The 25,162-nt window shown below is 36.3% G+C and overlaps 1 protein-coding gene across 1 annotated transcript; it reads left to right on the forward strand.

Annotated features, from left to right (window-relative positions):
- Nucleotides 1–147: 147 nt before the first annotated feature.
- Nucleotides 148–25,162, forward strand: LOC129248737 (uncharacterized). The gene is made up of 4 exons (XM_054888353.1): nucleotides 148–474; nucleotides 550–1,412; nucleotides 23,707–24,076; nucleotides 24,145–25,162. Exons 1-4 carry the CDS (start codon nucleotides 169–171, stop codon nucleotides 25,021–25,023), a joined length of 2,418 nt encoding a protein of 805 aa, XP_054744328.1. The 5' UTR covers nucleotides 148–168; the 3' UTR covers nucleotides 25,024–25,162.

Genomic DNA, 25,162 nt, shown 5'->3' on the forward strand with positions numbered 1-25,162 from the left:
ATAACCGGCCATTTAAAAAAATCTTATCGCAAAATTAATTTCGTGGAAAAAGTTATTTTAAAATATAGTAGGTTTATTATAAATATGTATGTGAAAAATAACTGTATTTTTCCTTTTGTATTTTTTTTACTTGGTTCGAGATTTAGGAATATCCACTGTCCGATCGCAATGGCGCCTCAACTGACGATTATCGCTATATGTTTATTATCGTTTTGGATAAATGCAACTCAATCTGAAACAGATTTCCAAGGTCTATTAAATAAAATATTCAATGATGCTGATGGAAATCTATTAAGAAATGGAAAATTAGAACCACAAGGCAAGATATGTGGAATTGGCAAAGAATGTGTTCAACGTACGCTCTGTAAGGAGGATGGTACCGTTAAGAGGTTTGGTCAGGGTATAGTTGACCTAAAAATCGGCATTGAAAATCCTTGTAGTTATTTGGAAATATGTTGTAAAGTAGACGAAACGGTAAGCGATCCCCACAATGTTCTTTTTAAAATAATTGCACATACATACATACAAATAAATATATTACATTTACAGTTACAGCAGGCCACACCAGAGATAGTGCCACATGTACAAGAAAGTCATTGTGGCACCCGCAATGCGGAGGGCGTGTTCTTCAAAATTACTGGTGCTACAAATGGAGAGGCAGAATTCGCTGAATTTCCGTGGATGGTTGCCATTTCAACAATTGAGGAAACTTATCAATTTTACAAATGCGGCGGGGCAATTATCGCACCGAATGTAGTCCTTACAGCTGCACATTGTGTGTTGAACCAACGACCGGAAAAGTTGGTGGCACGTGCTGGTGAGTGGGATACACAGACCAATCTAGAACCGCAGCAACATCAAGATGCTCGTGTCAAGGAAATAATAAGTAATGAAGATTTCGATCCCAGCACAATAGCTGGAGATATCGCGCTTTTAATATTGGAAACACCTTACATTTGGGCTCCGAATGTGCAACCCATCTGCTTGCCAGATGCTAATAGAACTTTTGATAATTCTCGTTGCTTTGCCACCGGCTGGGGTAAAGACAAGTTTGGGAAAGCGGGTAATTATCAGGTTATACTGAAAAAGATTGAATTGCCTATTGTACCACATGCCACCTGTGAAGCCAATTTACGTAGAACACGTCTGAGTCGTTTCTTTCAATTGGACAAGAGTTTCATATGCGCTGGTGGAGAGGGTGGCTCTGACACTTGCAAGGGCGATGGCGGCTCACCGTTAGTTTGTCCAGATCCAAAGAATCCCAATCGCTACTATCAAGCTGGTATTGTATCTTGGGGTATCGGCTGTGGCGAGAAAAATATTCCAGGCGTGTATAGCAATGTGCCGTACCTGCGCAGCTGGATCAATGAGAAACTTGTTGCGAGAGGAATTGATTTTAAATATTTTACGCCGTAAAATTCTTCATGTAGAAACTATATTTGTAGTATACAATTTGTGGAAATCTTTTTGTACTTTACTGCTTTTGTTGCCGTAAATGGTATGAGTGCCGCCATATTTTACGTCCCAAAAGGGGTTTAATTTGAATATTAAATAAATGTTGATCTTTTTTCATTGGTACATCTAAGCTTTAAAATTATGAAATTGTACACAAACATAAAGGGTTCTCCAATAAGAGGTGTTATTGTTGAATAGATTACGCTATCGAGAGATGATACACGATTTTTTATGGCCGAAATTGGATTGTATTGATCTGGACAACGTTTATTTTCAACAAGACGACGCTACGTGCCACACAAGCAACGAGACCATTGATATTTTAACGGAAAAGTTTCCGGACCGTGTTATCTCTTGAAGAGGTGATCACAATTGGCCACCGAGATCTTGTGATTTAACACCTTGTGACTTTTTTCTTTGGGACAACGGGAAAAAGAAGGTCTACGCCAACAGCCCAGGGTCGATTCAAAGTCTCAAAGATGGGATTCGTGAGGGTATCGAGGACATAGGGCAGACACTTTGCAATTCGGTTATGAAAAATTTCATGAAAAGGATATTGTGCTGTAGGCGTGGTCGTGGTGGTCATTTGCCTGATGTTACTTTCCGCTATTAACGGCATACCTTCTTCTTTATAATGAAATAACCATCCGATCATTTACATATATTAAATATAGAATTTTTCTTTGAATATCAAAATAACATCTCTATTCGAAAACCCTATAGTTTTATTTGAAGAAAGGTTTCATTTCACTTATATTCACTAGGCATCAAATGAAAATATAAATGTCACATTAGTTGTTCCAGTGCCGATTTATTAAAACAAATGAATATTACTTCACACGATATTATCACATTATATAGGTGTATGAATAACAAAAACAAAAGAGTACGAGGGCGGTTTAATAACTACCCATGTTTGATGACAGAAGGTGTTCTTGAGGGAAGTTGGTGTCAGCATCGTGTGCTGTCATCTATCAAACGACGGCAAAAAAAATTTCAGACTGATGATAGGCTAGTTTGTAAATATTTGGCAGCTTCGTTCGATAATTAGCTTTTTGTTTCTGGATGGGGAAAAATACGAGGAGATAAAAGCAAAGCTGAATGCTGTCAATGGGGACGCTTCGCTATCTATGACTACAGTTACATATTGGTTCAAGGTATTTAAAGTGGGGAACATCCGTTTTTGATGATTAGCGACCAAGACTCACGTCAGACGTGGTTACCGAAGAAATCATCCAAAAAGTCCACGACATGATTCACGCTGATCGACGAACGAAAGTGCGCAAAGTAACAGAGGTCATAGGTGTGTCGACCGGAGCGGAAATTAATATTTTACATGTTAAGTTGGCGATGAAAAAATTGTTGGCCCGATGGGTGCCGCGATTGCTCATGGGGAACCACAAGCGTATGCGGCTATTAACTGCGAAGCAGTGTTTGGAGCAATTTAAGTGAGATCCGAACGAAAACTGGATTCATCATTACACACCAGAAACTAAGCAACAATCAAAAAAATGGATTCCTTCCGGTGAATCTGCTCCAAAATGGGCGGAGGTAGTCTCTTCGGGCGGAAAGGTCATGGCGACAATTTTTTGGGATGCGAACGGTCTTCCTCATAGATTTTTTAGAAAAAGAATTTCAATTTCATTTCATCACTATAGTGAGTTATTGGACCGCTTTCACAGAAAAATTGAAGGAGACACGGCCACATTTGGCGAAAAAGAAGATGCTGTTTCACCACGATAATGCAGCAGCACATTATTCGGGAGTTGTCGCTGAATTTTGCATGAATTGCGTTATGAATTGCTGCCGCACCCTCCACATTCAGCCGATCTGGCTCCATGCGACTTTTTCTTGTTCCCCAACATGAAGAAATGGTTCGCGGCAAAAAAATTAATTCAAACTAGGAAGTCATCGCCGAGACAGATGCGTATTTTGGAGAGTTCGACAAATCCTATTTTTTGGAGGGGTTAAAAAATGACCGAAGCGTTGGGAGAAGTGTATCTTACTAAAAGGCTATGTTGAAAAACAAAAATTAAAAAAAACAGGTGTCTCGGGTACTTACTGAATCCCCCTCATATATCCTTTTCAAAGGTCAAAATGAAAGTGTAAATTAAATTTAAAAAAATAATTGGCGCGTACACTTTTGTTAGGTGTTTGGCAGAGCTCCTCCTCCTATTTGTGGTGTGCCGCTTGTTGTTTTTGCACAAATGGAGGAACCTACAGTTTTAAGCTGACTCCGAACGGCAAATGGTTTTTATGTTTTTCCTACCGAGGGCGACCGCTATTAGAAAACGTTAGGAAAACCTTTTTCTTTACTTTTGCTGTTTCAGGCACGCAGATCCATAACAACGCACTCCCGAATAGTAGTCACACACCAACAGTGGCCGTAAATAAATTGGCAAAACTAAATTTGGTAGTTGGTAATCACATTTTTGCTCTGAATTACATGACGTTTTGGCATACTTTGAACCAAGTTTTCTAAAATTTCCGATGAAATATTAACCCACTCTAAGTTTTTGCGTCTGCTTTTTGGTACCTTGGAGTCCAAAATCGAGTACAAGTGCTGCATCGAAATACAAGTGCTTTGGCCAGATCAGCTTTTAGATGGCGTTTTCTTCAAAAAAGCTAGTAGCAAGGCGGGACATGGGTTTGGGATCGTTATCTTGTTGGAAGATAAACGACCCGACCATTTTTTTCGCGCTTGTTGCCAAATTTTCGCTAACGACGTCAACATAAGCTGCTGTAGTCATTCTTCCATCGATGTTTACCAAATTACCCACACCGAATTTTGAGAAACAGCCTCAAACCATAAGAGACCCGACACCATGCTTTACCGTTAAATATACGTACTTTAGTTTCAGGCGATCCGCAGGCTTACACCACACTCGTTTACGTTTGTTTGAGTTCATCAGCTCGAGTTTAGACTCATTCCACCAAATTACTTTGTCCTAAAATGCGGGGGGCATGTTTACATACTTTTTCGCAAGTTGTATGAGCTTTACGACGGACGACACAGGCAAAGCGAAGCGAATAAAGCGGTATCAGCTGGGGCTTCTGCTAGGGCCACTTCAGCGCTGGAAAAATCAGGTGGAGAAGGACTTGGCTTGGCTTGGTGTGCCCAACTGGCGCCGGTTAGCATGAGAAAGACACGACGGGCTTTGTTAAACTCGGACAAATAAGAAGAAGAACTTTGGCTACAAAGTACCCGGTGGCAACAGAAGTCTACCCGCTCATTTTACACGCACTCACACACTGGATGAGTGTTCTTCATACGGCAACGAAGCAACATGGGTGACGATCAAGGAGAAATAAAAGGGGTTGCCTTCCAAATTCGCTGTGTCGTCGAGCTCCATGAGTAAACAAAGAAGAGGAAGAGACGTTTTTTTTCATGTATCACCAGCCCAACTTCAGTTTTTTCGTAAGCATATCGTTGTCATAACCCCAGTTACGTAAGCAAATCAGCGGATTCCTTCAAAATCCCTGACCTTCAAAACGGTCTGATATTAACTACACCTCTGCATTCTGTACATCGTGACATGGCATTACACATACATACATACATATTTGATAGTTTAGATTACACTTACGCTTTGCTCTTTCAACAAACTTTCCATACTCAAAGACGTAGCGTCGAATAACATTTTGCAATTTCTTGCGCGCTGACAGAACTCTTCAAAATAATTTAAGCCATTCAATTTGAAAAAAATAATTTTTTGTAGGTAAATAAAACTCAATTTTTGAAGTTAAAACACCAATAAAGAACCCAAAAAGTCTAACTTTGCGCTATTGAACATTTCTCCGCAACCCAGATACTATTTGCCCGACATGCTTATTCATAGAAAGGGTGATCAATTTAGAGGTATCGGATTTTTAATTGAAATAAAACAACGAAAATTCAAATTGGTTGGGCAATTTTTATTATTTTTGTGTAAAACCATTCATGGCATGTCGTTTTTAAAGATAATCTCTTTCAAATGTTAGCCGGAACTGCGCCGTAATTCGACCATCCGTAAACACTAATTTTGAGTGACTCTCTGAAGGCCTTCGGTCGGTATCTCGTGAATAACTTTAGTAATATTGGATTCCAATGACTCAATCGAACATTTAGACTTTAAATGCACCTACAAATAAAAGTCCAAAGGTGTTATATTACACGACTTTGGTGGCCAATCCATTGGTTAGAAACGAGAGATAAATTACTCACCGAAACGACGACGCAATCCATTGGTTCACGGGCTGTTGCAAGTAGCGCTGTCTTGTTGGAACCAGCGCCGTGCTTTTGTGGAGATCATGGGCTTCACTTCGCGACAAGTCGTTCATCAGGGCGCGATAGCTTCCGCCATTCACTTTTACATTGACGCCAGGCTTGTCTTTGAAGAAATATGGGCCGATGATTCCTTCAGCCCATAGGCTGCACCAAAAGGTTGTTTGGGGCTTGGGGTTGCTCTTCAGCCCAAATACGGCAATTTTGCTTATTGACATAGCTATTAAGCCAAAAACGGGCCTCATCGCTGAACACCATAAGATGGCCTGAGCACGCGATGAACACTTTTCACAGAGTGTCGATTTTCGTAATACAATTGTACGATTTGTAAACGTTGTTAAGACTTAAGTCTTTCCATGATGAAATGTCAATGGATACTGAATAAAATGATGTATTTAGTTCGACAGTAGTCACGCGTGATCTGTCAAGAAAAAAGCGATTGGAAAAAGTACCTCCACACTGATCACCCTTTAAAATAAAAAATAAATTTAAAAACATATAAACTTAATTTAAAAAAATTAAATAAAATTGAAAACAGGTACTTTCGTATCAGCAGCCAATAAAAGCCGCATAAGCGCACAAGAATATGGCAGCCACCGTTCATACATATTACAAATGAAAAATATCTGGCGGAGGCGACGTGTTATACTACTTAAATTTGCTTTGGTTTGTTTGCGGTTTTACCAGTGCTTATGAAGGCCCACTTATACTCCTATATACTGATATATGCATAAACATATATACATACGATTATACGCATATTAACGTATGTATAAATGTGAACAGTCAACAATGGGAATATCCCAAGAGTAACAATAGTTTAATACGATATTTTTTGTTTCTTTGCGTGACTGCTTGAATTTGTTTGTATTTTTAACGAAACAATTAAATGATTAACATCAATCTGGTTCTATAAGTAGTTTGAAAAAAGGCAAAGATTAAAACTCGGCTGACTAGTACTGTTTTCAATGAGACCTAAACTGGTCCCTAGTAATGCTAGGAGATCTTATCGAGGCGGATGATTCAGATCCAACTTGTGACGTGTAGTTTCGTGAGGTTTAGTAAATTGATTATTCTGTGATTCGCAATGGCTCTTTAAGAGGGCGAGAATACCAACCCGAAACAGCTAAGTCACGATCTGCAAGATGCTAAGCATTGGCACAGAAGATGCTTCTATTCTAGTTTGGCCGCGTGAGATGTTGTAGAAAAATGTGCCGTTAGTACTCCAACTACTAGTCTACAATCTACACTCGCGAGCGTTAAAAGATAATTAATAGGCCTCTTCCCTTCGCCAAACATTAGCAAGTGGCGAATAGATGAAGCAACTGGTATAAATAGACATATCTTGGCAGAGCTGGAATTGAGTTACCTAAAATTATACTTCTTTGTAAAATAGTGAGTTATACCAGTTTTATGGGGTGGAACCCTACTCATTAGCGGCGAATCTTGCTCGACAACTTTGTTGTTATATTACTTTCACATGCAAATTTTTCGTCAGGTGAGCCGAGTAGAGAGATAGCGAGCAGAGAAGTGGCAGAGAACACCTAGAACATAGAACGCACAGCACACTATGAATATGCTGAGAAAGAATGCGAAAATTAGACAGCGCGGAATACATGCGAAATTATTGCGAGAAAAAAAAAACAAGTTGAGACATATACCTGTGGTCACATAATAAAGGTACTTCATTCTTTTACAATATTCGCAATTATTTTTATGCTAATTTTTCTTTCGTTAACTCTTTATCAAAATATATGTAGTTCATAAGGGGTTGGGGTAGTCGGAATTTTCAAAAAATTCTATTATTTTTTTGCATTTTCTTAAAGCACAAACAGCGATAACTTTCACAATTATTAATTTTTTTTTTTTTGAAATTTTCCTAAAGTCAAGTCGAAACATGATGCATTAATGCTATATTTTTATTTTTGTATAATAAAGAAATTAACTAGCAAAAAAAATGATTGAAAATCATTAGTTTTTCGGGTCTCTGACTACCCCTAACCCCATAATACAACAAAAGCCTTGTCAGTCAATGTTAGAAACTTTTTACAATATTCACAAACATTTAACAAAATTTAAAGATTACCCTCAATTGTTTAAATTTTATAATTTCATTTCTTTCTCGATCTAACTGAGGCCAGTTAAATGTATCAAGTGAGGTCGAATTCATCTCCACCTGATCTTTGCAACACAGAGGAGGTCTTCCTCTTCCTCTGCTACCACCAGTTGGTACCGCATCGATTACTTTCAGATCCAGAGCGTTGTATCCATTCGGACAACATGACCCAGCCAACGAAGCCGCTGGATCATTATTCGTTGCCCTATGTCTATGCCGTCCTAAAGCTCAAAAAGCTTACGATACTCGCCGTCACCAATGTGCAAGGGTTCAAAAATCATGCACAGAATCTTTCTCTGAAACACTCCAAGAGACGCCTTGTCATCGTCCAAGCTTCTGCGTCACACGTTAGGACGGGCATGATGAGAGCCTTGTAGAGTGTGAGTTTTGTTCGTCATGAGAGGACTTTACTACTCAATTGCCTACTTAGTGCAAAGCAGCACTTGTTGGCTAGAGAGATTACACGTTGGATTTCGAGGCTGACTTTGTTATCGGTGTTCGCAAATAAACGAATTCTTTTACGACCTCGAAATCATAACTGTCAACAGTGGTGTGGGTGCCGATACGCGAGTGCGTGTGCAAGTGTTTGATGACCGGAGGTACTTTGTTTTGTCCTCATACACCACCATACCCATTTGCTTTGCTTCTTTATCGAATTTGGATAAGGCAGAACTAACTAACGCGCAAAAACAAGATTAGATGATTACCATGGCGCCACCCTGTATATGCACATATGTTTGATTAAGAGCATATGCGAATGGGTAAAACAATCAAAATATTACTCATAAACAAAGTAAACATTATTTGGCACACAAGATGGGAATGGAGCCAAATACCAAATGCCGCTAAGTGTAATATATTTAAGATGATGAAAATGGCTTTATTTTTATTGATAATTTCAAAAATTATGTTGGTTTCTATAGTATTAGGACGGTTGATTAAGTGGGTAAGGTGATAATGAGGCAAAGTGATGAGCATGTAATTGATAAAGATGTTTGTAAAATTTATCATACAATAAATCGTTCGGGGTTTTCAACCAAATACTTTGTAGAGAGTGCAAGGCCCGGCACTCGAAGTGTAGCCACTTTAACCCAATCGTTTTCATCGAGCCTGGCGTCAAGATAAATGCGAAATACTATCGGGAAGGTATTCTAGAGGTTACCTTGAAGCCGTGGGCAGACAAACATTTCGGGGGCAGAACATGGCCATTTCAACAGGACTCGACACCGTCTCACAAAGCTCGAGTGAACCAAGAATGACTAAAAAACTACTTTCCGAACTTCATAACGTCCATACAATGGCTCTCAAATTCGCCAGACGCGAATCTTATGTATTATTCTCTTTGGGCCATTTTGGAGAGCAAGGCCCGAACTAATAGATTCGCCAGTCTCGAGGCGCTGCAAAAAGCCATTGTCCGCGAGTGGGCCAAAATACCTGCAAGCCACATTAGGGCAGCTTGCGATTCGTTTCTGGGCCGTCTCATGGCCATAGTCAAGGCAAAATATGGTCATATCGAGCAAAAGTAAATTGATCATAATTTTGTATTATCTTCACACATTTTTTACTTTGAATTGAATAAAAGTAATTTTCCAAACTAAATTTATGGACTTTTTAATTGGTTACACTTCTAGATGCCGGACCCTGTATATAAGATAAGAGGGCGCTGCCACCCCAAATTTAGCATTTAAGTTGTGAAGAAACGCCTTTAAAAAGAACGCACCCTAATATTGTGACTAAGCTGTGTCGCATTTGGTCACCAAAATCGTGATATTATCATAATAATCCGATGGCCCCATGGGAGAAGGAGAGGGCATCGGAGTAAATATTTGCTTCGAAGTTTTGAAACATTAGGCAGCTAAGCCATCTGCGAAATAACGCACTATTTTCCAAACATTTTCACTAAAATTATGGCGATATACGTCGATTCACTCGAAAATCCGTTTGATTTAAAACAGATAAAAAGGAACACAAATTCTATACAGTGGACCATGTAGAATGTGAATCCTGCTCTCTACACGTGTTATTTGTCCAATTCCAAATAAAAAAAGAGATTTTAGTAGTCAAATAGTACGATAAATTATTCTGTTTGCGACTATCTCCTGCTGACACACAATCTCTTCTAAGGAAATTCAATAAAATGCATTTGAAACTCCTTTGGATTAGTACGAAGGCGTATACTAGTGTCATTGCTGCGAATTCATCCAGTCAAGTTCATTCTCTCTCATTCTCATTCTTCTCTCATTCAAAACAGCGTCTTTCCTAGACCTGCCGTTAGATGAGATTGATTAGGACGAGTGATGGGTTCACCGCCGTAGGCAGCGAACTTTAAGGGATCCCGGTGATCTAAAGCTCGAAAATTTAGGGCATTTTCAGGATTTTTTTTACAATAAAAAAATGAGAAACGATATTCAAATTTTTTAGGATTTTTATTTAACTTAAAGTACAGTATTAGTAGGATGTCAGCAGTTTGTGTCGAACCAAGGTCAAAATAGATAAGCATGAAAAAAGTCCTAAACTATTGAGCTAGCAAGCTTCTCTACAGAGTTACATTTGTGTGTGTGCACACTCCTATATCAACAAATATATGTACATACATACATTTGTATATCCAAAAACTTGAATTTAAATCAAGTTCAAGAAAATATGTATGCATATTCTCGTACATTAGGGCGGGTGAATTTTTTTTCGGCATTATCTCTACCAGATTCGTATTCACATAGATTTATAAGAAAAAAAGTCCTAGAACATAGCTCAAAGTCTTTCGAGCCTCCCGTATTCTAGAAGAGGCTATCTTTATTTATTATTTTATTTTATATTAATTTATGAAGGTTAATATTTACTTAGGACTAGTATTATGTTATTTAATACATCAAGTATAAGACTTAAAGATTTTTTGATACAAATAATTTATTTTTAATTTATATTTTTTATTTAAAGAATTCAAAGATTGCGCTACTAAGTAAAATACTAGGGTTTTCAATGAGTTTTGCGGTTTGATAGGGGAGAGCGTTGGCACCTGTCTATTTTTTCTGTGTTGGTACACTATTTATGCGAACGTATGTGAAGTTTCAGTTCAATCTGTAAATTTATTCTTTGTTACCAAGCCTTTTAATATCGACGTGTCACAGTGTTTTCTACAATGGAAAAATCAAGTAACGTGCAGTGATTGAATTTTTATTTTGGGAAGGTTTAAAAGCAAAGGAAATTTATGAGCAAATGTTGAAAGTGCATACGAACTTTTCGCCATCAATTAATACAATAAAAAGATGGGTGATGGAGGGCTGAAGCCTTGAATACAGTCCGCTTCAAGGAAGGACGTCCAAAAATAGCAACAACACCAGAAATCGTAGAAAAAATACAGAATATCGCGTTGTAAAAACGTCGCGTGATTGAAAGCCATTTAGTAGAACCCAGGAAAAGCTAGGCATCTCATTGGGCGAGGTAAGCATTAGTTTGACAGAAGTATTGGGTTTCAGAAAGCTGTGTGGACAATGGGTGCCGCATTCGCAAACAATGGAGCAAAACCATATTCGAATGCGGCTATCTCAGCACCATTTAGAGCGCTTTTCAAAGGATTAAGTGGATTTTGTGCATCAATTCATCCCTATGAAGGAAAAATTGCGTAAAAAAGATCCAGTTTGGGAAAGAAAAAAATTATTTTTCATCAGGACAACGCACCGTGTCACAAGAGCATTTTGACAATGGCTAAAATCCAAGATTTAAGGTTCGAATTGTTGGAGCATCCACAGCATTCAACATATTGGCCTCTAGCGACTTCCAATTGTTTCCAGACCAAAAAAATCTTGCCTGGAAAGAGTTTTTGGTGTTCAGAGAGACTATACTGAATAATTAAGTGTATTTAAAACCAAAAAATTGCGTTTTTCCTATTGAACCGCAAAACTTATTGCACTACCTAATATATGTTGGTTTTTACTATTGTAATGGGGAAAGTTGCTGCATGTAAGTTTTTGATATGTAAGTCAAACTAAAGTTTGGAAAAAATAAATAAAAAAATTCTTCGAAAATTTATAATTTTTGCAAATGGTGTTGTGCGCCAATAATATTTGATCTTGATCCTTGTGAACTCGACAGCTACGGTATCGAAACAGGCAAGCATTGGAGCGCGTAACGGTCAAAATAAAGATTTCCATCACTCATCACATCATTTTGGTTTTTATTTAGTAAAAAAGTTATTCGAAAATGAAATTGAGTGATTCATTTTGCGCCACATTGTTTTTTAACATATTTTTCTAATCAAAAATAATTTTTATTTATAATTTTTTTATAATTTTTTTATAATTTTTTTTTTCTTTAATTAAAAACATTTACTATTAATTTGATTTTAAATAGTCTTAGGTTATGTTGGACTGATCCTGTAGATCGCAAATAGACTAGAAATTGATGCATAGTGATGATGCATAGTTTTAACTTTCAACACTTTCTAACTTCATTCTATTTTCATATTAATCTTTGTATAAATTTCAATTTTTCAGATTCAGGAGACCCGAAATTGGTCTTAGAGTTATGCTCTAATAAAATTTTTGTCTTATAATTTCATGTAGAGTTCGAATCTGCCAAGAAGGAACACGGAAAAAATAGTTTCATACAAATTGACCCGCCCTAATATATAAACATATACGAAAGTAAATTTATAAGTATTAATTCAGTGATAGTATATTTTAATTATTGAGTTACTTATAAAAACAGTTTTTTGAATTCAAATTTTTTAATGTTACTTTTTTAAATTTATTGGTAATCAATTCTGGTAAATCCTGTTCATTTTCCATACATTTACACATACATATATATGTACAATGTACATATAATATGTACCTACAATGCCGGTATAAGGTCGGTCGATCGCGTGTAATGAATATATGAAACAATTATCAGGCATGTTTGTGGGGTTTTATGCATATACTCATATATTATATACCTATATATATGTACATACAAACAAGCGAAATATGAATATTAATATTTTTCATTTTAAATGTGTGCGAATACAAACAAACAAACTGAAAAAACCAATGAAAGCTTTTCATCAGAAATGTGCGAGAGTGTATATACAAGTGTATGTATATATACATATACATATATATGCACATATGTATGCATCTCATCTTCACTATCATCGATTGGGTTCTCCGCTAGAAAACAGAGCGGGAATCACAGCTTAAGCTACAAAGTTTTTGGCAAATTTTCCTGTTTTGATGTGAAGATTCTACTCATTGGCAATCAGTTGCTTTTTGATCGTCATCGCGTTCGTGTCGTGTTTGGGCAATACACATAAATCAAAATCGATTGATTGAGAATATTTCTGTTGCTGCCGTTTTTTTTTACTGTCTAACTATTATAGACACACATATATACGAGAAACTGTGGGAAGTAAGTGAATGAGAGAAAAATTTACATATATGTACTAAGAAATAAGAAAGTAAGAGAAAAATGTTGCTCGTCAGCTGAGAAGATTTGTAGTGAGTAGTTCGTAGGGATGTTCACTGTGGGCATGAAACATCAAATGAGAAAAGAAGTTTTTCAAAAAACGCTTACCCTTTTTGCAGTCTATCTCAAATTTTCGGTTGTATTTCTGACTCAAATGAAATTTTCATGAAACCCTTCTGTCATTAGGAGGTGGGATAAAGCTTTGGTTCTGGTAAAACTGGTTCTATCGAGGATAGAGAAAGGGCTGGCTGACCAGACTGGGATGTTTTTGAAAAATAGAATATCTGTGAATAAGCCAACTATGACTCCAGAGCTGAAACACAACATCTGGATCAAGGTTGCTAAACTAAATGAGATAATGTGTGAGCGAGTCCTTGAAAATTTTAATTCTCGTGTGACAGCCTGTAGAAGTGATCGTGGCACTGATGTTATTTTTTATATATAAGCCGTATAAAAAATAAAGGTAGTGCAACCTGAAGGAATCTAAATTTTTATATTTTTCATTTTAAAACAAAATCTGGGCGCCTCTTGTTGGTAAGCAACATTTGTGTACAGCTTTTTACATTGGCGTCAAACTTTTGGTTTTACAGTGCGATAATACGCCTTTTCATTTGACCAAAAATTCGACCCATGCAGTCATATAAGCATGCCTTTGTCTGTTTTCGCTCCGTGAGACCTCAGTATACTCAATAAAAAAGAAAAACGGTCCTCGAATACTGCTTCGAGTTCATAGAAAAGATTATATGTGTGTATGTCACTGCGTAACATGAAGGCCTTTTCGAAAATCCGGTTTAAATTTTAAGTTCCTAGGGTTGGGAAAAATGTTTTTTTTTTGTTGAATTTTTCATTAAGCTTAGCTCTTGTTTGTCGTACGCTCTGTTGCAGTGATCAATCAATTACTAAATTTCTCATAGCACATTATGAATCTCATCGACTTTGTTGCTTTTTATTTAATAATAAGCAGTCATACATAGAAACTTGCGCGTAGTACATGGAAACTTGCACAAATGGCAGCAAGTTCGTTTTCGTAGTCTTTCGTTTAGTGTAAATGAATTGTAAAATAATGACGACCCACGACGTGGTTGAAATCGAGGAATCACTCCTAACGGATGTGTGAAGTAACTTGATTCTCAATTGTTTATTCGCACTTGTTTTTACTCTGTTACTACAAACAACGTATGCGTTTGCAGTCGCCATTCGGTGAGTGTTCGTAGTGGTCAAGAGAGAAAAGCTACATATTTTCCTACAATAATCGCCTACAAATGTATTAGTTCTCATAAGAACCAGCTGTCTTCCGACGGCGGAATAAAATTGTAGGTGCATTCATTTGGAAGACAACATCGAGATGCCGAATTACAAGCGGGAGCGGATGTGATTTACATTTACAGATTTTATGCTAATATACTTCTATTATATAAATATTCATATAAATATTTCAATTCGGATGCATCAAATTAATTAATAATGGTAAATAGATTTACCACAAAATGATAGTCAGCACAGAAACACAAAAAAACAAAAAACGAATAGAAGTGGAAGAATAATGGAAGCAAGTGTTCACGCAATTTAACAGGCGTCGCTTTATTTTTATGATTTTGTTTAATTTCAATACTCTTGCAATTCCCGTATTCACTGATTAATTCACAAACAATTCACTTTGCACACAAAGGTTTGTTTATTTTCGTTGCTGAAAGCAGCTGATTCTATTAAATTTGCCAAGATCAAAGTAGCGGTTAAATCTCTATTCACAAAAAAACAAGTTTTCATTTGCCTAAACTTGTAGCCTTTTGTTTATCTCCACATACATATGCACGTTGGTTGTAGCATCATTGCTGGTTAAACCAGTTTCCGCAATTGAGTATGAGAGTATTGAGAATAGTTTTGATGGGGATTTTATTTAACGAATTTCTTTTTTCGTTTTACTCTAAATATGATAACACCAAGGGCCGGTTTTTCAGCACTAGTTTAACTGTGGTGAATTTGTTAAACTGCAAAATTGACCGTTTTGACTTGATAAAAATGTTTCATTTATAAGACATTGAAAAAGATTTTGATACAATAAATTATTAAGAATTGGGTTCGATGAGAGGGCGAATATTGAACCATTTCAAACTGACATTATACCAAAATTCAATGGCTTGCAAATTTCTTAAACATTCTAATTAAAAAGTTTGAAGGTTATATGGAATTTTTCTTATTTTGTACAAAGTGTCATACTTTAAGGGGTCCCGGTGGTCTAGAGCTCGACAATTTAGAGTACTTTCAGATTTTTTTTAAATAAACAAATTAAAAAGGATATTTAAATTTTTTAGGATTTTTATTTAAATTCTTGTACATACAAAAATGATTTTTTTTATTTTAATTATTTTTAAAATCGTGCTGAAGTTGACCCTGCTGAAAAATTGGACCTGGACGGTGTTGTCCATTTTGGCTCTTCTATTTATCTGAAACACAAAAACCAATATAATATTAATGAGTATGACTGTAGCTATGCCCCGTACTAGAATAAAAAAACACAAAAATTGACAAAATGGCGCGGTTTTGAATTTGACGCTCTAAAAATCAGGTTTTACAGTTTTTTTTTATCAAAAAAAAAGAAATAATTGAAATAATAATATGATTCTAGTACGCGCGATAGCCATTGATGTTGTAAACAACATATTAAAATTTCAGACGATTCCGTTGAATATTTTTTTTTGACAACACCAGGCCGAAAAAAGTAGTATTGAGATAGTTGAGTTTAAAGTTTTGAGAGTGGGTATTTTCCATTGATTTCGTCGCGTGACGAATCTGACTCTACCTGATAAAACGGCTGCAGAATCGAAAATACTGTGAATTCTTAAAAGCGCGTACTTTTGAAATATCAAAATCAATTTTGTTGAAAATTACATACCACCGAAACTCCTTAAGGGGTATGGTTTTTTTGTGGTATCACCTATACCAGTACTTGTATGAACCATATTTTTTATAAATACAAAAAATTAAAAAACAATTTAATGTAAAGTACAGAATGGCGTAAAATTTGTCATCAATTTTGTTTTTGAATAATGTTTTTACTAAGTAAAAAATGATTTTGGGTGATGGAAATCTTTATTTGCAAATTAACGTGTTCCATTACTTCTTGTTTGTTGGTATACTGCGGCTGCATAATTAACAGGAAAGCAGAAATATTTGAATGTAAATTTAGAAACATTCATTTATCAGATAATAACTGAACTTTCTTAATGTTCAATTAGGCCGTGGTACTTAAATGCGTATAGATTAACCCTAGCTTATAAGATGTAAAGCGGAGGTTTTTCATAGTAGTTTTTTCCTTCGAAAAAAGAAAAAATCGTTTAAAAAACCGAAACCTGTGATAAATATATAAATATAATGATGTAGAATTAAGATTTATATCATATTCTGTAAATTGTGCGATAACATAAATATTGTAACATTTTTCTACTTAATAAACTCTTATTTTGTCATTTATCAGACGAGATTAGAATGTAACAGCTTTGTGTCAAATTGAATATGGTCGTAAAGAAAATTAAATCTAAAAAATAAGCCCAAATTCTATGTTCTTTTTTTTTCTTTCGCCAAACTTTTGTAATCTAATTAGGCGAATTTGTGGCATTTTCTGCCGTCCGCAAAAAGTGAGAACACAAATCAATCAGCATAGGAGTTTGAAAACTCTATTGAAAAATTTACCAATTCGTCCTGATTCATGATGCTTTCAATGGATTTGTATGTAATAAAATCATAAAATCGTTTATAATTTTCTTTTTATGGATGATTGCTGGTTTATTTCATTGACGTCGGAGTTTTTGGTGTCAAAATAGCATATTTGCAAAGCTGATTGATGATTGATTATGATTTTTATAATTTGTACCAATTTGCGGAATAACTTTTCGAATAAGTCGTTCAATGGATGGCACAATGGTGCAAAAGTTTAATGGAAATGAATAGGATTGCGTGGCAACATCAATCGGTACTTTTCCTTCACCAATTTTTAGTAGATGTTATGAAAATATTTGTCCCGACGCATCAGCTTTTTTTTTATTAATGTAGACGTTGCCCAAAGCATTGAAAACCGAAGTTTCGGACTTGCCCCCCACTAAAAACTCAGCCCTGCTTCGTTTCTCTTTGTGCGTGGAACTACCGTTAGGTAGTACTTCGCAGAGGGGTAGTGGCTTTTTTTCCTTCTGTGAAAATTTCCGCACAAGGCAACTTTGCGATGATTTTCTTTGCTACATTGCAAACACCGGACCAGTTTCTTTGTTTTTGACTCAAGCAAGGTGCGATGCTTTGAGGCAAGCATTAAGCTCATCAGCTGCCCTTGGATAAATATTGATGGATTATATTCTTTCGATCCTTCTGGCAGAAAAATGTAAAACACAAATAGCGCTCCAAACAGTATGATGGCATTGTTCCTAAGTTGAGGACTTGTAGTGGCAGGCTAATCACCTACCCTGTCAGAAATCAAATGGATTAACGTAACCAACGCAAGACAAATGTCTTGTCGAGGACCTATGCTCCCGAAAACAAGTTTTTGCAGTACTTACATACTTTTTGTTTGTTATGCTCCCTTTACCAATTCCCGATCACTTTTCGGCAATGTCAAGGTATTGATATTGAATGGTTTTGAAATCAAGCAATTTTAAAAATTGGTTTGTATGAGTGGTACAACGCCTTCTTTAACAAAACCGCCCACTTTTCATAGTTATTAGGGCGTTGAAATATTATGTATGCATGTGTGCCAAATCCCATCACTCGACCATAAATCGTTTCGAAACTATGCAATATTAAATAAATGGCCTGTATGGGAGGTGCCACACCTCATTTACAAATATCGTCTACTTATTGGCGTTATTTAGGCATTGATATTGTATACATCTCTGCGAAATCATAATACTCTACTATGATTGGTATGGAAACTATACAATGATAAGGAATTGGTTTATATGGGGACTGCTACGCCTCCTTTACCATTGCCGCCCACTTTTCTGATCTGTTAAAGTATTAATATTTTATGTCATTTTACCAGTTCTCAGTATTCAGGTAGGAATGGTTCTGAAAATATGTAATATTAAAAAAAAATGGTTTGTATGGGAGGTGCCACACCCCCTTATTTTAAATTATTTTTTATGCCTATATCCTTTCGGCAATTGCGAATAATAAGTTGACGAAGTTTTATTGCAATCGAATGATTGGTTTGGCTGCCTTTAAAACACGTACAAACAAATATTCATTTTTATATTTAATTACATTATTTTTTTTATTTATTTAATGTTAAATTCGTATAATAACTAGTTATACAAATATAAAGAAGCAGCAGCACTAGCATCATTGTCAGAGATGGAATGTTGCATTTTTCCGATTCTATTCTCTATATAATTCTTCTATATAATGAGGTGAAGTTTTTTTCGGGAAAATAAAGCACTATTAGTTTAACTCTGGAAGGTGGTTGCTACGCATTTACTAAAGCACTTGAAAACTGGGCCGATGTAACACAAGTTTTCAGCCAGAACTGCCAAATTGTTTTTTATGTAATTCGATCTAAAAACCATGAAAATCAAGAAAAAACAATTTGAATACTAATATCGTTTTTCTAGAATATTTTTTTTTTCAGTTTCTTAAGACGAGTTTGGCGAGTTGGATGACATATGTATATGTTTACAAATTCTTTTTTCGGATTAGAACGGAGATTTGGTGTGATGGGGTTTTATACGACCAGGTACTAACTTTGCCGAGGTTGTGCTGCAATTAAGGCAAAATATAATTTTCGTCCATTACAAACATATCGATCTCATATCTAGCTGTGTGCGTGTTTTTGTCAAGGGTAGACAGCTGCAAAGTATTCTCTCTTTTCTATCGCTGCTCTAGCGAAGTTATAGACAGAATTAACATGCCCAATGGTCGAATGGTGTTGACGAAATCCAACCTGGTGTGTGGGGATTAGTTTCATCTGTCCAATGATCGGCTTGAGTCTTTTTAAGAATAGTTTTTCGAAAGCTTGTGATAACGCGGCTAGTAGGCTTATTGACCGAAAGGAGGAAACCATATCTAGGGGTACTTTCCAGGGCGCAGGAAAATACTCAGTTCTTGAAATTGCATTGAAAATGTAAATATACTTGTACACACACAATTCTATCGGAACAGAAAAATTCTGCGTACACAGCTAGCAAAAGGTAACGAAATGGAAAGTAAAATCGTGATATCTGATATTTCTGTTTAGCTCAGGGAGAGTAGAGAGGACATGGATAGTGGGAGTGTTATCCAAGCTCATAGTTGTCAACTTAGTGCTTTAAGCTCTAGACTTAATAATTTTTGAAAACAAGACAAAGGTTTAGTGCTTAGTGCACTCATGAATGTTTTTTTCTGAACTCAAATGCTTTGTGAATGCATTTCTTATAGAGAGTTAGAGGCATGAAATAATGCGAAATACTGAAAGTTGGCGATTGTTCTTCAAATATGCGAACTCTCTTTGATGCCATCCGTTGCATCACATCAGGTCTTCCTTGGTTTTGATAAAATCAATTTTTTTTGAATTTTTGAAAATTACCGGCATATGGAAAATCCCATCTTGACTACTTTAGTGGCAAGCATTCCTGTCGGAAAGACTGAGTAAGCCGTGAGACAGCAGCAACTGTTTGCTGCCCTCGCACTGAGTGCAGGTAATATACGGTTTTGAGTTATGACACTCTTCCAGCAAGTGCGCGATTTGTGCATGCAAACCCTATTTACAAATGAGTACATAGAACGCAAACATACATATGCAAATACAATTTTTGTTGATTGGGTGGAAGGTCAATCTTTAATACGCCGATAAGAATATTTTTACACAAAGTACAAGTGATTACGAAAAATAGGTTTTTAAACAGCGCTGACGTTCTCATTTTCTTATCAATTTATATTTTTCTTTATTATTGATCTCCGAAATGGGAATGTATGGGTGTATGTATATATGTATATTTTGGTGTCATAGGTACCTAAATTTTTATACAAAGTAAAACTACCTCTAAACGAAATGAAATATTTTCGCACAACATGAGCTGGATTCTGTTGAATCCTAAATAAAGATATAACCCAAAAAATTGAGCTTTTCATAAAAAATACAATACTTTATATTTTATTAAAATTTTAATGGAAATTTGTTTATGTTAAAAAATCGTTAAATCGTAAGAAAGGGATTTTTTTAAGTTTTTTTTTCATTAAACATTCAAGAGTTTTATGAAAACGATTTAGTATCTAAAAGTGGGTAATTTGAGCTCTTAATGAAAATGAAAAGTTTGAAATGTGAAGAAAGTGGAAGTAGTTGGCAGATCAAAGCAACGTTTTCTGGAGAAATGTGTTTTGCGGTGGCCAACATTTTGCAAATCTGATTCGTCTGAAATGCAAAAATCAAATAGATTTCCTTTAAAAATCAAATAGAATTTCTTTAAAACTTTCTGTAAGTCGGGAAAATTATGGGATTAGATGATCGAATTTTAGAAACCAAACGAATGTAAAAAATTGTGAAAATTTTGTGTGCTACACTAGGCTAAACTTTTTACTAAAAATTTTTTTTAACATCAACATTTCCGATTTCAATAAAACTGTAATATATTTTAGCACAAATAAGACTATTTCAGGCTATTAAATTCTTTCTTAAAAATTTCAAAATATGCATTATAAAATTCTAATAAAGGTTTTCAAATTTCAGTTTGACTTTTAAGATATTACTTATACAAAATCGAGCAAAGAGTGATTATGAAAAAAAAAAATTAGTTTTTTTCGGGAGCAAAACTTTGCTTCTTATAGCAAGAGCTTATTTCGTTTCATTTATTTGAAGTCTAAAAAATAATTATAGTTTTTACAGATCATTGAGATCTAATATAAGCTTAAATTACTACAGATAGTTAAATAAATAAATAAAAAAATAGTTGAGAAATTTATAAAATTCCTTTTTTCACACCGAATAGTCAAGCGGAATAGAACTGGAGATCTCATTGGATTTTCTTAGCGTGCGGACAATAAACGCATTATTTCGTGTTTAGGGGCCCCGGTGGTCTAAAGCTCGAACATTAGGGTATTTTCAGGATTTTTATTTTACGATATTTAAATTTTTTAGGATTTTTATTTAAATTGTTTTACATACAAAAATGATTTTTTTTTTATTTTAATTATTTTTAAAATCGTGCTGAAGTTGACCCTGCTGAAAAATTGGACTTGAATGGTGTTGTCCATTTTGGCTCTTCTATTTATCTGAAACACAAAAACCAATATAATATTAATCAGTATGACAGTAGCTATGCCCCGTACTAGAATAAAAAAACACAAAAATTGACAAAATGGCGCAGTTTTGAATTTGACGCTCTAAAAATCGGTTTTTTCAGTTTTTTAATAAAAAAAAACGAAATAATTGAAATAATAATATGGTTCTAGTACGGGCGATAGCCATTGAAGTGAAGTGAACAACATATTATATTAAAATTTCAGACGATTCGGTGGGATTTTTTTTTGACAACAACAGACCGAAGAAAGTAGTTTTGAGATAAATGAGTTTAAAGTTTTGAGAGTGGATATTTTCCATTGATGCCGCCGCGTGACGAATCTGGCTCTACCTGCTAAAACGGCTATAGAATTAGTTTTGCACCCTTAAACAATTCAAAGATGAATAGGTGCAACGTCTAGATAGTACAGCGAGTGAGTTGAGACCTCCATTTTCAGTGTTCCCAAGCATGTCTCACTCCTTTTGCAATACGAGACCTAGCGTATCGTGTCAGCTGAGAGTTTTGTTGTTTTCACCTTGACAATCCGCGCTCGGCCCAAACGCATTAAACACATTCGATACCAATCTCCTCCGATGGTTTCACTCGGTTTAGATAGTTCATGGTATATTATACCGGACTGGTTCAACCAAATAAAAGTATAATCTTGGCGTTGTGAACACTCGGCTTTTCCATAAACGTGGAAGTGTGTTCATTGGACCAATTTTTTATCGTCAGTATCTATGTGATGTAGAAACCCTTTCCATCTTTATCTTTGCAAGTAAAAAGTTTTCACGGCCTCCACTCGTACTCTACCTATTGTTCTTGCTTCTGAAACATTCGCATGTATTTGAGACGCTTCGAAATGATTGTTGTATTGCCTCCAGTTTTATGGCTTTCATAATTTTCTGTTTCTATCGGATATGCCGGTCGTCAATATTGAAATCGCGACTATTGAAATATTTGTAGACGGGACACGTGGGTATCGCGGGTAACGATATCTCTGACTCTTTAGCTAGGTTGGGCTCCGAGCCAAAGAAGTTGTCACTCCCTTCTGCATCCATCTCCATCCATTCTCCATCAAAGCCACGGTTAGCAAACGGGTTACTCTAACCCACAACCGAGCCTGGCAGGCTGAGAGGGGCTACAGATGGACAAACCTGATGTTACTTGTCAGATCCGACTGACTGCCGCTGATCCTCATGTCATTAAGAAAAAAGGGACTGTAGGCACCTGGTTGAACTGATGAAAAAGTAGGCATCTCAGATAATGCTCTCTGCCCAGCATGTGGGAAGAAGGATGAGACGGTGCGTCTGCCCAGCCTTCGCTCGAACCAGGCTTGAGGTCTTTGGCACTAATGTGTTCAGAAGCAAACACCTTGGCTCGTTGGCACCACAAGCTCTACTCAGATTTCTTCGGAGGTCGGGTAGATTTAAAGAAAATCAAAAAGGGAACCCGAGTGCAGTAGAATGGGCTTAATGTTGTCTGAATGCTGTACTTGCACTTCTTGTCCTGAATAAAAAAAAACAACTCTCAAGACGTTCTTCCACTAATTACAGCCTTAGCCTTAGCATTTAAGAATATTCGATAAGCCGTACTTTTCTTCGAATGGAAGCAGAAAGCAAAACTTCCCATAAACGACGAGAAATTGGCAAGTACCATATTTTACTGAAAATAAATTGATGAAGTTATACAAATTTACTCAGGTTGTATCCACAGGTGTCCAAATTTAGTAGGTTTTGTTGTAGTTGTGTCAGTATAAAAAATTCCCTATCCAATTCTGGAGAATACTGTTGAAGTACTTGGTTGGATATAAATCCGCGCCGTGAGTGTCGGGGAAAGTGTAATAAATAATCGCTCCCAGCATAAGACCTTAGTCTAAAATAAACAAGTATAATAAATTTTCTGATGGTCTCCATTTTTTCTATCGTGGAAATGTGAATATAATTGGTTTGCCTTGCCTTCCTTTGCCAAACATTCACATTCATTACTCAAAGTTTGGGTAAACTGAAGTTGTAAACATTTCTATAGCTAGCCACTTCTTCTAAAGCAGACATATCTACATATGTGTGCTTGGTGAACTCGTTTATAATGCGGCATCAGTTTAAAAATCCATGCTTTTAATTTATAAAATGTCTGCTCTTTTCTTTCTTGCCGGTATTCAATAATTCAATTTTCTTATATCTTAATTTCAGCCGCATATCCAAAATGGCTTCTAACTTGGCGGTTTTTGCTGTGTGTATGCTATCTCTGTGGATAGTCACTTCCGACGGTCAATCAACGCCAAATCTAGATGATTTATTAAATAAAATCTTCACCACAGAACCACCACCGTTCCAACCAACACCTACCAAAACCACCGTTCTTCAGCCGGAACCTCAACCTCAACCGCAACCGGATCCTGGCAGTGGCAAAATTTGTGGAGTAAACAAAGAGTGCGTTGCGCGTTTCCTATGTAACGAAGATGGCGCAGTCAACACGGATGGTTCGACCCTGATTGACATTCGTTTTGATGGCGAAGAGCAGTGCACTTATTTGGAAGTGTGCTGTAATACACCAGACAAAGTATGCGCCTGCCATTTCAATGTGAAATCTATAGATATGAGAAAATATAACTATTATTTTCATTTCAGTTGGAGAAACCGAAGGTACCCATCAAGCCAGACGTGACACATGATGGTTGTGGCTATCGTAACCCAGATGGTGTCGGATTCAGAATTACAGGCGACAAAGAAGGCGAATCACAGTTTGGCGAGTTCCCTTGGATGGTAGCAATCTTGCGTGACGAAGTGATTGGCGGAGAAACTTTAAACATTTATGAATGCGGTGGCGCAGTAATCGCACCAAATGTAGTCTTGACAGCTACACATTGCGTGCTGAATCTGGACCCAAGTGTATTGGTGGCACGTGCTGGTGAATGGGACACACAAACCAAAACAGAAGTACTCCCACATCAAGATGCGCGCGTAAAAGAGATCATCCGTCATGAACAATACAATAAGGGTTCACTTTATAATGACGTAGCACTGCTCATCTTAGAAACGCCATACTATTGGGAAGAAAATGTGCGTCCTATATGTTTACCTGAACCGGATGCTAATTTCGATCACTCGCGTTGTTATGCCACTGGCTGGGGTAAGGACAAGTTCGGCAAAGATGGCACTTATCAACTGATTTTAAAGAAAATCGATTTACCTGCTGTACCACGAGATACTTGTGAAGCCAATCTACGCAAAACTCGTCTGGGTAAATTCTTCAATTTGGACAAGAGTTTCATGTGTGCTGGTGGTGAAAAAGGCAAAGACACTTGCAAGGGTGATGGTGGCTCACCGTTAGTTTGTCCAGATCCAATGAATCCCAATCGTTACTATCAAGCCGGTATTGTTGCTTGGGGTGTAGGTTGTGGCGTAGAGAATGTTCCCGGAGTTTACGCCAATGTGCCTTACCTGCGTAACTGGATCAACGAGAAACTTTCCGCACGAGGAATTGATTTCAAATATTTTACAGCTTAAAGATCTCTTAGTTTGGCAGTCACACAAACACGTATTGTTGCTACAATACTTCAAGTTATTAATAAAGTACGTTGATAATGATATTTGGAATGTTTTGAGATTAAAAAAATACAATTAAATTGAGTTGAATCCCTAATAA

This window comes from Anastrepha obliqua, chromosome 5, assembly GCF_027943255.1.
Source record: "Anastrepha obliqua isolate idAnaObli1 chromosome 5, idAnaObli1_1.0, whole genome shotgun sequence".
Lineage (NCBI taxonomy): Eukaryota > Metazoa > Arthropoda > Insecta > Diptera > Tephritidae > Anastrepha > Anastrepha obliqua.

What these genes read in the sequence shown, in the direction of transcription:
- LOC129248737 (XM_054888353.1), top strand. Translation starts at nt 169, where the DNA reads ATGGCGCCTCAACTGACGATTATCGCTATATGTTTATTATCGTTTTGG. An exon ending in GTTGTAAAGTAGACGAAACG is followed by an intron (nt 475 to 549) that starts GTAAGCGATCCC and finishes TTACATTTACAG; the next exon opens with TTACAGCAGGCCACACCAGA. An exon ending in GATTTTAAATATTTTACGCC is followed by an intron (nt 1,413 to 23,706) that starts GTAAAATTCTTC and finishes TCTTAATTTCAG; the next exon opens with CCGCATATCCAAAATGGCTT.